General features: G+C 42.6%; 1 protein-coding gene across 1 annotated transcript in view; it reads left to right on the top strand.

Annotated features, from left to right (window-relative positions):
• Positions 1-9,714: 9,714 nt before the first annotated feature.
• The window catches only part of TERF1 (telomeric repeat binding factor 1), a 33,799-nt gene continuing 29,889 nt past the window's right edge, over positions 9,715-13,624 (top strand). The window contains exon 1 of the mRNA XM_026455046.1: positions 9,715-10,180. Coding sequence (XP_026310831.1) covers positions 9,791-10,180 — 390 coding nt within the window. The 5' untranslated portion in view covers positions 9,715-9,790. The remainder of the gene's footprint in view (positions 10,181-13,624) is intronic.

Genomic DNA, 13,624 nt, shown 5'->3' on the forward strand with positions numbered 1-13,624 from the left:
AATAATCTCATATGTTTTAACAAGGTTTATGAATTTGTGTTGGGCCGCACTCAAAGCTGTCCTGGGCTGTATGCCACCCGCAGGCTGCGGATTGGACAAGCTTGGTCTAGTTTGATGCAGTATGGGTTATATTTGGACTTGTCAATTTTAGATGCACAATAATCCAAGCAGTGATGTGGGGGTGCTCAGCAGAAATTTTAGAGAGGGAGGTTTATGTTTGGGTCTCAACAGGATCTACCTGATATTAAACACAGAAAATAGATAAGATCAACTAGAGAATGAAGTTCAAAGGCTGAGGTTAAGGACACTACAACATTTAGAGTTTACCAAGAAGAGGTATAGTCAGCAAGGAATACTAAGAAGTTGCTAGTGAGGTGTGAAGAATACCAGCAAAGGATGTTATCCTGTAAGTCAAATAAAGAAAATGCATCCAGGAGGAGGGCATGATCAAATGGGTCAAGTGATCTGAGTCTTCTATAATCTTTAGATATCATGGAATAAACTTAATAACTGTTATCTGCATATATTTGCCTAGTAGTTTACAGCAGCATTTCTCAAAGTGTGTTTGTTGATATTGAAGGAAATCAAAATATTTTACCCCAAAATATATTTCTTTGAAATATTTTGAAATGGCTACCACCTGGGCAGCAAATAGAACTGGCCTTGCAAAACTCTTTTGTGGGGAAAATATGCATCTGTAGAGAATTTCCATTAATGACTCCATGCCCCCTCCCCTTTCTATGCCTTTCTTGAATTCAGGAGAGGTTGAGTGTCTGACCCTTTTAAAAGTCTGAAAAGAAACATTTACCATCTATTCTCTCCACGGGAGGCCTCATCTACATAACAAGGCCACCTTTGCTAGCCAAGCTTGTTACTTTCTCCCTCATCACCTGCTGATTTATCAACATAACCTGTTTCTGGCCACCCTCTGAGTCTGCATTCTTTACTGTGGCTCAGGATGTTGGGTCTTCATTCTTAAGGCTCCCATGTACACACATTAAATAAATTTGTATGCCTTTTCTTCTGTTAATCAATCTGCCTTATGTTAGTTTTTCAGTGAAGCTTTGAGTGGTCAAGAACTTATGGTTCCCAGAGTATGATAATTATATAAGACGTTCTGCAAAAAAAAAAAAAAAAAAAGGAGTGCAGTGATCAATTATGGGACATGTTTCATTCAGAAATTAATGATCCACATTAGTGTATTTAAAGCTCTGAGAAGTCCATAAAAAAGAAAACTTCTACCTTTTAAAAACAGGAATTCCCCAAATTGTTTTTTCCTAAAAATCAGATTGAGGATAACCTACAAGCAGGAAAATCCAAACATTTCAGGTGTATAATTCTGACTTTTTACACAATCTGGTTTTTACACAAAAAACCACTACTGCAATCCCAATTGTTTTTAAGTCACAAATCATGTCATCTATCAATGGCTCTAGTTCCACTTTAAAAATGCTGCCAGTTTACAGAGCACTTTCCGATGTATTTTTCCATTTAACTCTGATGTCAACCCTCTGAGTTTGGAACCATTATTTCCAATAAGACAGATAAAGAAAGAGGCATAGAGAGGTAAAGAATCATTCCCACTGTCATGGGCGTCCATGTGAAGAGACCACCAAACAGGTTTTGTGTGAACAATAAAGCTTTTTAATCACCTGGGTACAGGCGGGCTGAGTCCAAAAAGAGAGTCAGCGAAGGGAGATAAGGGTGGGGCTGTTTTATAGGATTTGGGTAGGTAAAGAAAAATTACAGTCAAAGGGGGGTTGTTCTCTGGCAGGCAGGAGTGGGGGTTACAAGGTGCTCAGTGGGGGAGCATTTTGAGCCAGGATGAGCCAGGCACAAGATAATGTCATCACTTAAGGCAAGGACTGGCCATTTTCACTTCTTTTGTGGTGGAATGTCATCAGTTAAGGCAGGGCAGGGCATTTTCACTTCTTTTGTGATTCTTCAGTTACTTCAGGCCATCTGGGCATATACGTGCAAGTCACAGGGGATGCGGACGTGCCAAGTCACAGGCGTATATGTGCAAGTCACAGGGGATGCGATGGCTTGGCTTGGGCTCAGAGGCCTGACATCCACAAACACACAAAGCTATGCAGTGAAAGAGGTAGATTAAATGCAAACATTCAGATGTGTTAGATTTTCACTTGGTATAGTGGAAAGACAACACTGGATAAGACTATCAACAACCACAACTATTTATTGAGTCCTTCAACCATCAAACACCTCTTTAAAGTAGGTGTTGTTATTCTTACCTTACAAATGAGAACATAGGGGTAAAGTGTCCAATCAATTTGCTCAAGGATAAAGAGAAATTGGTGGAGAAAGAATTCAAACTTAGGCCAGGCACAGTGGCTCATGCCTGTAATGCCAGCACTTTGGGAGGCTGAGGCAGGAGGATCACTTGAGGTCAGCAGTTCGAGACCAGCTTGGTCAACATGGTGAAACCCTCTCTCTACTAAAAATACAAAAATCAGCTGGGCATGGTGGGGGGAGCCTATAATCCCAGCTACTTGGGAGGCCAAGGCAGGAGAATCAGTTGAACCGGGAGGTGGAGGTTGCAGTGAGACAAGATGGCATCACTGCACTCCAATCTGGGCAATAGACCAAGACCTAGTCAAGAAAGAAAGAAAAGAGAAGAGAAGAGAAAAGAAGAGAAAAAAAAAAGAGAGAGGGGGAAGGAAGGAAGGAAGGAAGGAAGGAAGGAAGGAAGGAAGGAAGGAAGGAAGGAAGGAAGGAAGATTGATTCAAACCTAGAACTCTGACTCCAGAGCCTGAAATCCTAACTGCATGGGACTGTGCTGTCCAGTATGATAGCCACTAGTCATACTTGGCTATTTGAGCACTCCAAATGTGGCTACTCCAATCTGATACGTGTGTAAGTGTAAAATACACACAGGATTTTTAAAACTGTTTTTTTAAGTAAAATATCCAAGTTTTAAAATTACATGTTGAAATAATAGTTTGGATATATTTATAATATTAAAATTAATTTCACCTTTTTCTTTCTATGCTTTTTAATGTGGCTCCTAGAAAATTAAAAATTGCATATATGTGGCTCGTATGCTGCTTTAAAAAGTAGAGGCTGTTCATGGTTTTCTTTCTTAGTGCTGTCAAGGTCAAGGTGCTTCCTGTTATTTCTCCATGCAAGGGTAGAAAACATCACCAGGGTGCACTGTTTTATTGGGCATTGATTTATTTCCAGGGGGTGGAAACGGGATTCTTCCCCTAGGTCCCCAGCTGTTGGTATTCATATTCTTTTACTCACACACAATGTTATTGCTTTTGCTTTTGGAATATGTGTTTTATTAAAAATATTGGCTAACCAAGGACTTGATAACGGCATACACTGGAAGGTTTTTTTTGTCTGTTTTCTGTTTGTTTGTTTGTTTGCTTTTTGAGATGGAGTTTCGCTCTGGTTACCCAGGCTGGAGTGCAATGGTGCAATCTCAGCTCACCCCAACCTCCGCCTCCCGGATTCAAGAGATTCTCCTGCCTCAGTCTCCCGGGTAGCTAGGATTACAGAGAGGCGCCACCACACCCAGCTAATTTTGTATTTTTAGTAAAGATGGGGTTTCTCCGTGTTAGTCAGGCTGGTCTTGAATTCCTGACCTCAGGTGATCTGCCCACCCTGGCCTCCCAAAGCGCTGGGATTACAGGCGTTAGCCATCGCAACTGGCCTTGTTTTTGTTTTTTTTTTGTTTGTTTGTTTTGTTTTGTTTTGTTTTGTTTTTTACAAAACAACCAAACAAAATGACCATGGATACTCACTCTTGGGTTCCAGTTTTCTTTTTCTTTTATTTTATTTATTTATTTATTTATTTTTTTTTTTTTGAGACGGAGTCTAGCTCTGTCGCCCGGGCTGGAGTGCAGTGGCTGGATCTCAGCTCACTGCAAGCTCCGCCTCCCGGGTTTACGCCATTCTCCTGCCTCAGCCTCCGGAGTAGCTGGGACTACAGGCGCCCGCCACCTCGCCCGGCTAGCTTTTTTTTTTTTTGTATTTTTAGTAGAGACGGGGTTTCACCATGTTAGCCAGGATGGTCTCGATCTCCTGACCTCGTGATCCGCCCGTCTCGGCCTCCCAAAGTGCTGGGATTACAGGCTTGAGCCACCGCGCCCAGCCCCAGTTTTCAATGAACTGCATTTTCTTGCAGAGTGAGCCCGTACCACCACAGTGCCTATATTCTGTCAGACTCAGGCTACACGTGGATCCTGTAATGCGTGAAACAACTTAAAAAAATCTCAAGGGGTCACAAAGATATTTTAAATATGTTAAAAGCTCTAAATGATTAGAACTGCCTAAAATAATATTTCTCTTCCTGAAACCTGCTTTGTTTTAAACTCAAAACATTCCTTCAGTCCTTGGGCATTACTTTATTGATTCCGAAAAGGGAGGAAGTCTTCACGAGTAGGAGTGTGTTTCTTTATCATTATTATTGTATTATGTCCACTACCTCAAAATGGGGTGGTTCATTTTATTTGTATGGTTTGGTAGCTAGCAACCCTGGTTCTATATTGGGATCACCTAGAGATACTTTGAAAAACACATATGCTTGAGCCTTGCCCTTAGAAATTCTGATTTAGTGAATACGAAGTATAACTCAGCCAACTGAGAACATGTAACGTGCAGTCGAGGTTGAGAACTATTTATGAGGATAGCAAAACTAGTGTTTTAGGCCCTGTAAAATTTACTTTAAAAAAATCAGTTTATACCCAGGTATCTCCCCTCTGCATCTCTGTTCAAACCTTTTTAATGAAATCCCTCTGGCTTAGACACTCTCCCTGTGAAACTGCCTTTGCAAAAATCATAACTGAGAAATTACAGTGAAAGAGGTCTGACCTAACTGACACCACCTTGCTTCTAACATTCAAGCTGTCCATTCCTAGGTGTAGGCCAAACTAACTTTGGGAGGAACTTAGTTTATAGTTTAGCTCTGAAACAAAGAATATAACAGCACTTTCCCCCAAATAAACCCCCTTCCTGTCTGGGGACTAGACTGCCTTTGCAGGACTAACAAATTAGCTACAAGATTAGAAGTTATGGTTTAGCAGTGATGCAACTGGAAGCTGCAAGATTCTAAACCTCCCCAAATGGCTCCTGGGAATGAAATCACTATTGTGAAACCCAAGATCAGTGCTTGAGATATTTAGCAGACCCTGCACTCAATGGATCAGCTGGCACCACCCAGATCAATATACAGGCTCATCTAGTCTTGTGGCCCCCACCCAGGAAGTGGCTCAGTACAAGAGGACAGTTTTGACTCCCTACGATTTCATCTCTGACCTGACCAATTATCACTCCACTCAGGCTACACGTGGATCCTGTAATGCGTGAAACAACTTAAAAAAATCTCAAGGGGTCACAAAGATCTTTTAAATATGTTAAAAGCTCTAAATGATTAGAACTGCCTAAAATAATATTTCTCTTCCTGAAACCTGCTTTGTTTCAGTTATCACTGAAACAAAGCAGGTTTTGTTTTGTTTATCACTCCTGACTCACTGGTCCCCTACCCACCAAATTATCCTTAAAAACACCAATCCTTGAGTTTTCGGGGAGATTGATGTGAGTAATAATAAAACTCTGGTCTCCCACACAGCTGGCTCTGCATGAATTACTCTTTCTCTATTGCAATTCCCCTGTCTTGATAAATCAGCCTGTTTGGCAGTGGGCAAGGTGAACCCGTTGGTAGGTTGCACCTCCACCAAACTCCTATTAGGGTTACCGTTAGCATCACTCATTAGTCTGATGTTTATGTACAATGTGTGTGTGTTGCTTGTCTTCCCAACTGGTGTATAATTCTTTATGGAGAAGAGTAGTATCTTTATATTAAGGGAGGAGACCACCCCTCATATTGTCTTATGCCCGATTTCTTTTTTTTTTTTTTTTTGAGACGGAGTCTCGCTGTGTCGCCCAGGCTGGAGTGCGGTGGCGCAATCTCGGCTCACTGCAAGCTCCGCCTCCCGGGTTCATGCCATTCTCCTGTCTCAGCCTCTGAGTAGCTGGGACTACAGGCGCCCGCCACCACGCCCGGCTAATTTTTTGTATTTTTAGTAGAGACGGGGTTCTACCGTGTTAGCCAGTATGGTCTCGATCTCCTGACCTCGTGATCCGCCCGTCTCGGCCTCCCAAAGTGCTGGGATTACAGGCTTGAGCCACCGCGCCCGCCCGGATTTCTGTCTCTAAAGAAAGAAAAAGTAAAAACTAAAAGGCAGAAATGAAATCCACAAGCAGACAGCCCGGCACCACACCCTGGGCCTGGTAAAGATCGACCCCTGACCTAATTGGTTCTGTTATCTACAGATTACAAACATTATATAGAAAAGCACTGTGAAAATCCCTATCCTGTTTTGTTCTGATCTAATTACTGGTGCATGCAGCCCCAGTCACATACCGCCTGCTTGCTCAATTGATCACGACCCTCTCACGCTCACCTCCTTAGAGTTGTGAGCCCTTAAAAGGAACATGAATTGCTCACTCGGGGAGCTCGGCTCTTGAGATAGGAGTCTTGCCAATGCCTCTGGCCGAATAAGCTCCTTCCTTGTTTAACTCGATGCCTGAGGAGTTTTGTCTGCGGCTCGTCCTGCTACAATATTTATCCTGCATCATCCTAGCGCAGTACATTTCACATAATAGGTACTCAAGAAAGGATGTTTCATAAGTACATATGTAGTTTGGATATTGATGAGATACTTATAAATGCAAAAATAAAGCAATGTATATAATTCATAATGAGACCATTAGTTTATATTAGCAATGGGATAGACTAAAATATGGGTTAAAACACAATTATTTAATATGGTAGACATAAGAATTTAGGAAACTTACAGATTTCAAAGTGTTGTTTAGGAAATAGTCCAAATCAAAAACAGTCTTGGGAAATGCAACAGCATGGGGAATGTCATCTAGGTTTTACGGGAATCTTCCCACAGTGTCTCTGCCTACTGGCATCCAGAATCATAGATGTGTACTTACCTGGCAGGGGAGATACCATGATCACAGGATCATCAATGATTCCAATGGTGAGAAATCAGTACCTAGCAGTAGAAATCGGCACTTTACTGTGGGAAAGCCTGAATGGTTAAGAACCATGTGGGATATGAAGTCAAATCTGCTACCCCAAACCTTCCATCTTTGGTTTCAGGCGGTGCTCTTAGGATCATCACAAAACAGATTGAATCTCTCCCCTCATAACAGTCCCATTAAATGATGTAAAGTCAACTATACTTGTAAGTCTTACTCCATGAACTCAGGTTTGCAAGAAATACAATTTTACTCAAGGGATGACTTTTAAATCACCGAAATCACACAGGATTCTCTTTCCTAATGCACTCCAGCCCAAAGGCACTACCTCCTAATACCATCTCACTGGCGGTTAGGGCTTCAGCATGCAAATCTGGGAGAAAACAAATATGCAGTCCATAATACTAGGTTCATAATGTGCCGTAGCCCTTATTCCCTTAGCCTCTATCCCTATTCCACTGTATTATTTCAAAACAGAACTTACTTCCCATGGGACCATTAGAGCCTGAAGAAGAGATCTCTTCTGATGCATCATCATTTTTCCCGGCAGCACAAATATTCTGCTCTTCCTGCTAACACTAACACTAATTATTTCCCTGGCTATAAATAATAAGTAATATTTAATATTTAAATAGTAAGTAAATAGCACTTACTATTTCCCTGGCTCTTTTTTTTTTTTTTTTTTTTCCGGTAGAGATGAGACCTCACTATGTTGCTCAGGCTGGCCTCAAACTCCTGGGCTCCAGTGATCCTCCCACCTTGGCCTCCCAAAGTGCTGGGATTACAAAGTGAGCCACTGCGCCTGGCTGAGGTTTTGTTTTAAACTCTTTCCATTTACCAAGCCCTTTAATCGTGCAGGTATTATTATTCACATTATACAGACAAGAAAACTGAGACATAATTTACCCAAGGTCACACAGCTAGTGAGTAACTGGTAGGGAATATTCCAACCTAAGCAGTCTTAATACTAGAATACAGTGCCTTAGTTACTCAACACTTAAAGTGTACTACCTTAAAGACAAGAAGTGTGTGAAAATGTGGAAAGGCTTTGATGATGTTGGATGCGTTATAAACAGAAAAGCTTTTAAATTAAACTTTTTAGTCAGTTATGACACACATCCTGAAAAGTGCATAAACGATGTTCAGTGAATTTTCATAAAGTGAACACACTGATGTAACCATTATCCACATCAAGGAACAGAAAACGGAGCCGGGTGTGGTGGCTCAGGCCTGTAAACCCAGCACTTTGGCAGGAGGATAACTTGAGGCCAGGAGTTGGAGATCAGCCTGAGCAACAGAACGAAATCCTGTCTCAAAGGAAAAAAACAAAACAAAACAATAACCAGACCACCCATCCCCACTTAGAATTTCCTTTTGTGCTAAGTTTCAAAATTCAAAATAAGCATTCGCTTATTATTTTCTACAAACTGCATTCTATAGTCGTCTCAAACCTTGATTCAGATACATTTCCATTAGTAGTATAGTCGTTCTAAAGCAGTGATTTCAAAATCTGGTGCCCAGCCAAGTAGCATTAGACTTTCTTTTTTGTTTTTTTTGAGACGGAGTCTTGCTCTGTCGCCCAGGCTGGAGTGTAGTGGCGGGATCTCAGCTCACTGCAAGCTCCGCCTCCGAGGTTTACGCCATTCTCCTGCCTCAGCCTCCCAAGTAAGCTGGGACTACAGGCGCCTGCCACCTCGCCCAGCTAGTTTTTTGTATTTTTTAGTAGAGACGGGGTTTCACCATGTTAGCCAGGATGGTCTCGATCTCCTGACCTCGTGATCCGCCCGTCTCGGCCTCCCAAAGTGCTGGGATTACAGGCTTGAGCCACCGCGCCCGGCCCCCAGCATTAGACTTTCAAATTCAAGGACCCCCAAGCTAGACCAGCAGAACAGGAATTCTGGGAGTGGAGCCCAGCAATTTGTGTTTTAGCAAGCCCCAGGCTGATTTTGATGCATCTTGAGGTTGGAGAAGCACAGATGTTAGTCAGTTGGAATAGCTGTGGCTCGTTGATCAAGTAGTAACAGATGAATACTAAGGTTTAAAAGTGTTATGCTTGACTAACAGTGACAAGTTCTCATTACCCATCTCTTTCTGAAATAGGCTACAGGCAAATGCGTTTTCATTTTATTTTATTTATTTTTTTATTTTTATTTTTATTTTTTTTTGAGACGGAGTCTGGCTCTGTCGCCCAGGCTGGAGTGCAGTGGCCGGATCTCAGCTCACTGCAAGCTCCGCCTCCCGGGTTCACGCCATTCTCCTGGCTCAGCCTCCAGAGTAGCTGGGACTACAGGCGCCCGGCTATTTTTTTTGTATTTTTTTTTTAGTAGAGACGGGGTTTCACCGTGTTAGCCAGGATGGTCTCGATCTCCTGACCTTGTGATCCACCCGTCTCAGCCTCCCAAAGTGCTGGGATTACAGGCTTGAGCCACCGCGCCCGGCCCGCGTTTTCATTTTAAATAACCGTGTTGTTACTTCAGTCAAGGTTGCATTTTACAAGGAATAAGGAAGATAAAGCTGCCTCCCCCTATCCTAGTCTCACTCCTCGCTCAGCACGGAGTCCGCCGGTTTACTTTCAAAGCCCTGCCCTAGACTGGCGGAAAATTCAACGCACAGAGGCAGGAACAGGTCTCGGCCAATCAGAAGCCAGACTTGAGCCTCTGGCCCATCTTCCGCCGGCGGAAGAGACTCTCCGCGGCCACGCCCCGTGCCCTCGAGTGCGAGCCAATTGTTGCTCGGCGCCCGAAGAGGCAGTACCCTCGCGAGCCATTGAACATGGCGGAGGACGCCTCCTCAGCGGCACCAAGCCCGCGGGGCTGTGCGGATGGTAGGGATGCCGACACTACCGAGGAGCAGATGGCAGAAACGGAGACAAACGACGAGGAGCAGTTCGAGTGTCAGGAACTGCTCGAGTGCCAGGTGCAGGTGGGGGCCCCCGAGGAGGAGGAGGAGGAGGAGGACGCGGGCCTGGTGACCGAGGCCGAGGCCGTGGCTGCCGGTTGGATGCTCGATTTCCTCTGCCTCTCTCTTTGCCGAGCTTTCCGCGACGGCCGGTCAGAGGACTTCCGCCGGACCCGCAACAGCGCCGAGGGTGAGGACGGACCGCGTCTGGGCTGGGGACTATGCGGGGGCCGAATGCGGGCCATCCCAACGTCGCCGAGGGAGGTCGGGCGAGAGGGGCTGCTGTGGCCGATTAGCTGAGAGTCCGAGGCTCCGGGCTGAACTTTGTTCGATTCCCGGTTCCGCCCCTTGTCAGCATCTGAGTTTTTCTCAGATTGTTTTCCTATTCGATAAAATGAAAATAAGACCCTGTTTAGGTTTGATGCAAGCATTAAATGATTTAAAATGTATACAGTTCCACTCAACCCAGTACCTTTGTCTCTTTTGGCGCTTTCTCAGCTAAAATACTCAGGTATTCCTGTGGTAATATTCAGCAGTCACTGTGGCCTCCAGTGCCCGCCCCCCCCCCCCCCGCCCCGCATCAGTGTGATATGTTAATTTGTGAGCTATTAAACCTCATTTGGCCTGCTGGCTGTACAGCAGTTACTTTCTGTATAGTCTCCAAATTAAATGCTGGCCACATGCCTGTAAGTCCCAGCTACTTGGAAGGCTGAGCGGGGAGGATCGCTTGAACCCAAGAAGCAGAGGTGGCAGATCGTGCCACTACAGTCCTGCCTGGCTGACAGAGTGAGACCCTGTATCAATCAATAAATGAATGAATGAAACCGTTCATGAAATCTGCTGCTTAGACAGCCTATAAGTGATGGGCAAAGACATAGATCCATAGAAAAAACCAGCATAGTTTTTTCAGTGTAAGGTTCTCCCTGCTCAGATGTTTGAGTTGATTAGCGGGGCCTCCCCGATCCCACCCCTGTCCCAAGATGGGGTTTCACTGTCTCCCAGGCTGGAGTGTAGTGGCGCCATCACAGCTCACTGCAGCCTCAGCCTCCTCAGGCTCAGGTATCCTCCGGCTTTAGCTTCTGGAGTAGCTGGGTCTGCAGGCGTGCACCACCACCCGCAGGTGTAAGATTACAGGCGTGAGCCACTGCACTTGGCCTAGTGTAGCTTTTTGAAAAATAACAGAAAGATGTTCTGGTACTTCATTCATAGTTGGTGCTAAAATTACTGTGCAAGTATATGTTTATAATACTATAATTATGCTATTTAATAGAATTAATAGCATAATTATAGTATTATAAACATATACTTGCACAGTATGTCTCAGAAAGACATATTGACATTTCATCTTCACCACAATCCTGTGAGTTAGGCAAATAATCTTAGTTTTAAGGTACTGATAGGTTAAAAGGGAGTGTTTCAGCTCCATGCTTTACCTTCCAGTTCAAGGATCTTTCCTTTATATTGCAGTTAACTCTGGAGCCAAGGATACTTAACATTAAGTAGAAAATTAAATCCTGGAATGAAGCTAGTTCCTCAGAATTATTAAAAAGTTCTCTTAGAGTTGGAGACATCAGTATGAACTGTTTAGCTCATGTAGGTATAGATGACTTAGAAATATTTACATATGCATGTGTAGACATAGGTTACTATACACACATGTATTACCTTGCTCTGTCAGATAAAAGGGCACAGAAGCAACCTAACTTTGAGTACACCTAGTATCCCGATCTTGGTTTCTAATACCATTCTCCAATAAAAGGAACCAGGGCTGTTTGGAGAAGTGACTGATTCTGGAACTAGGACAGGAAATATACAAAGTAAACCTGGAGCATCTTGTAGTGCCAGAAAGTAAGGAAGTGCAAAAAAAAAAAAAGCAACCAAACAGACAAACACCTCAGTGGTGGGGTTAGAAAGGGACACAGAAGCCATCTGCAAGACCTCCCAGTGGCCACAGCTGAACCACTAGTGCAAGAACGTAGAGTGGTATTAGTGTATAAGCTTAAAGTATAAAATAAATATCCATGAGTCCATATTGATGTGAATAAATAATTGAATAAATGGGAGAAGAGGCAAATCTTGCATGCAGTATTCCAAGTATTAATAATTTGATGTCGCTACTCCATCCTCAAGGAGGTGGAACATAACTCCTTGAGTGTGGTTTGCACACAGTGACTTTCTTCCAAAGAGTACTGTATGGAAAGGGGGCAAGAGAGAGTTAAGTTCACAGTGGAGAAACCTGACAAACACTACCTCATCTAGGTGAACAGGGCCAACATCAGCAGTAATAGTTGGTGATGTGTTCACTTGTAATGAAAATAGAACTTTATCGTTGTGGTCTTATTCCCAAAAACCCATCACTTCAGTCTTATTGTGAGAAAAGCCTCAGACAAATCCCAGAAGGACATTCTACAAAATACCTGACCAGTACTCAAAATGTCATCATCAGAACCAAGGAAAGTCTGAGAAACTCTTATAGACAACAGGCTCCTAAAGAGATAAGACTAAAAGTAATATAGTGTCCTGAATGGGATCCTGCCACAGAAAAAGGACATTAAGTAAAAACTAAGGAAATCTGAATAAAACATGGATTTAGTTAATAATAATGTGTCAACACTGATTCATTAATGTAACACAACATACTAATGTAAAATGTTAAAAAAAAAAAAGGAGAAATTGCTTCAGGGTATATGGAACCTATCTACCATTTTTACAGTAATTATGTGAGTTTAAAACTGTTCTAGAAAATAGTTGATTTTTTTTAAAGAAAAAAAAAAACCCCTGTTCATAAAAACATCCCAGAGCCAAGGTTAAAAACAAATTAACAACAAAAACCCAACTTCAGAGTTGTAGCTCAAGACTGGAGGAATAATCTAGGCTACTCTCATTATTTTAAAGTTAAGGGCACAGAAACCAAAGAGAGTCAGCTATTTTTCAAGTTGCACTGCTAATCAGTGGCCAATAAGCAAATTGTGAAGTGTTATTTTTGGGTTCCCATTTTTAATTTTTAAGGACTTTTAATTTCTTATTTTATTGAATCTCAGTTTTCAAAATTGTAAAAATATACAATTCTTGATGCTTTCTAGAAAATTCTTAATTCTTCTATTTAGACTCAGAATTACTCTCATATCTCACAGATCTCAGATAATACCTTTTATAGACTGTTAACCCTACCGTGGGAAGCAGTGTAGTATAACAATTAAGAACATGCACTCTGGAGTAAACTGTCCCAGTTTGATTCCTGGCTCTGCTACTTTTTAGCTTTAACCCTGTCAAAAGAAAAAAATTACAACTAAGTTTAGTTTAAAGACCTCACTTGGCTTTATTGTGATTCTGGATTCAGGTAATACTTTATTCCATCAAATAAGTGCTCAATGAATTGAGCAGTTGGGGGTTGACTCTATAGACAGTGAGGACTTAAGGAAGCTGAAACAGAACAAAAAGAAGATTGGTTGTTTCACAATTACTTGTAAGGCTGGGACAGGGAGACAGAACAATAGATCCGTGGGATGCAGAATGGATGTTGTGTTAACAGGCATGAAAGCAACAGTAATTTGCTGTACATATGTCTCCATCCAGAGCTCTTGACTGGTTAGGCGCATTATCAATGAGCAATGGTATTTTGAAAGGAATCTTTTCCAAGCAGTAGATCTCAATAATGGGTTTAAAATATTGAGTAAACCATGGTGTAAACAGAGGCATTGTCATCTA

Source organism: Piliocolobus tephrosceles, chromosome 7 (genome assembly GCF_002776525.5).
Source record: "Piliocolobus tephrosceles isolate RC106 chromosome 7, ASM277652v3, whole genome shotgun sequence".
NCBI lineage: Eukaryota > Metazoa > Chordata > Mammalia > Primates > Cercopithecidae > Piliocolobus > Piliocolobus tephrosceles.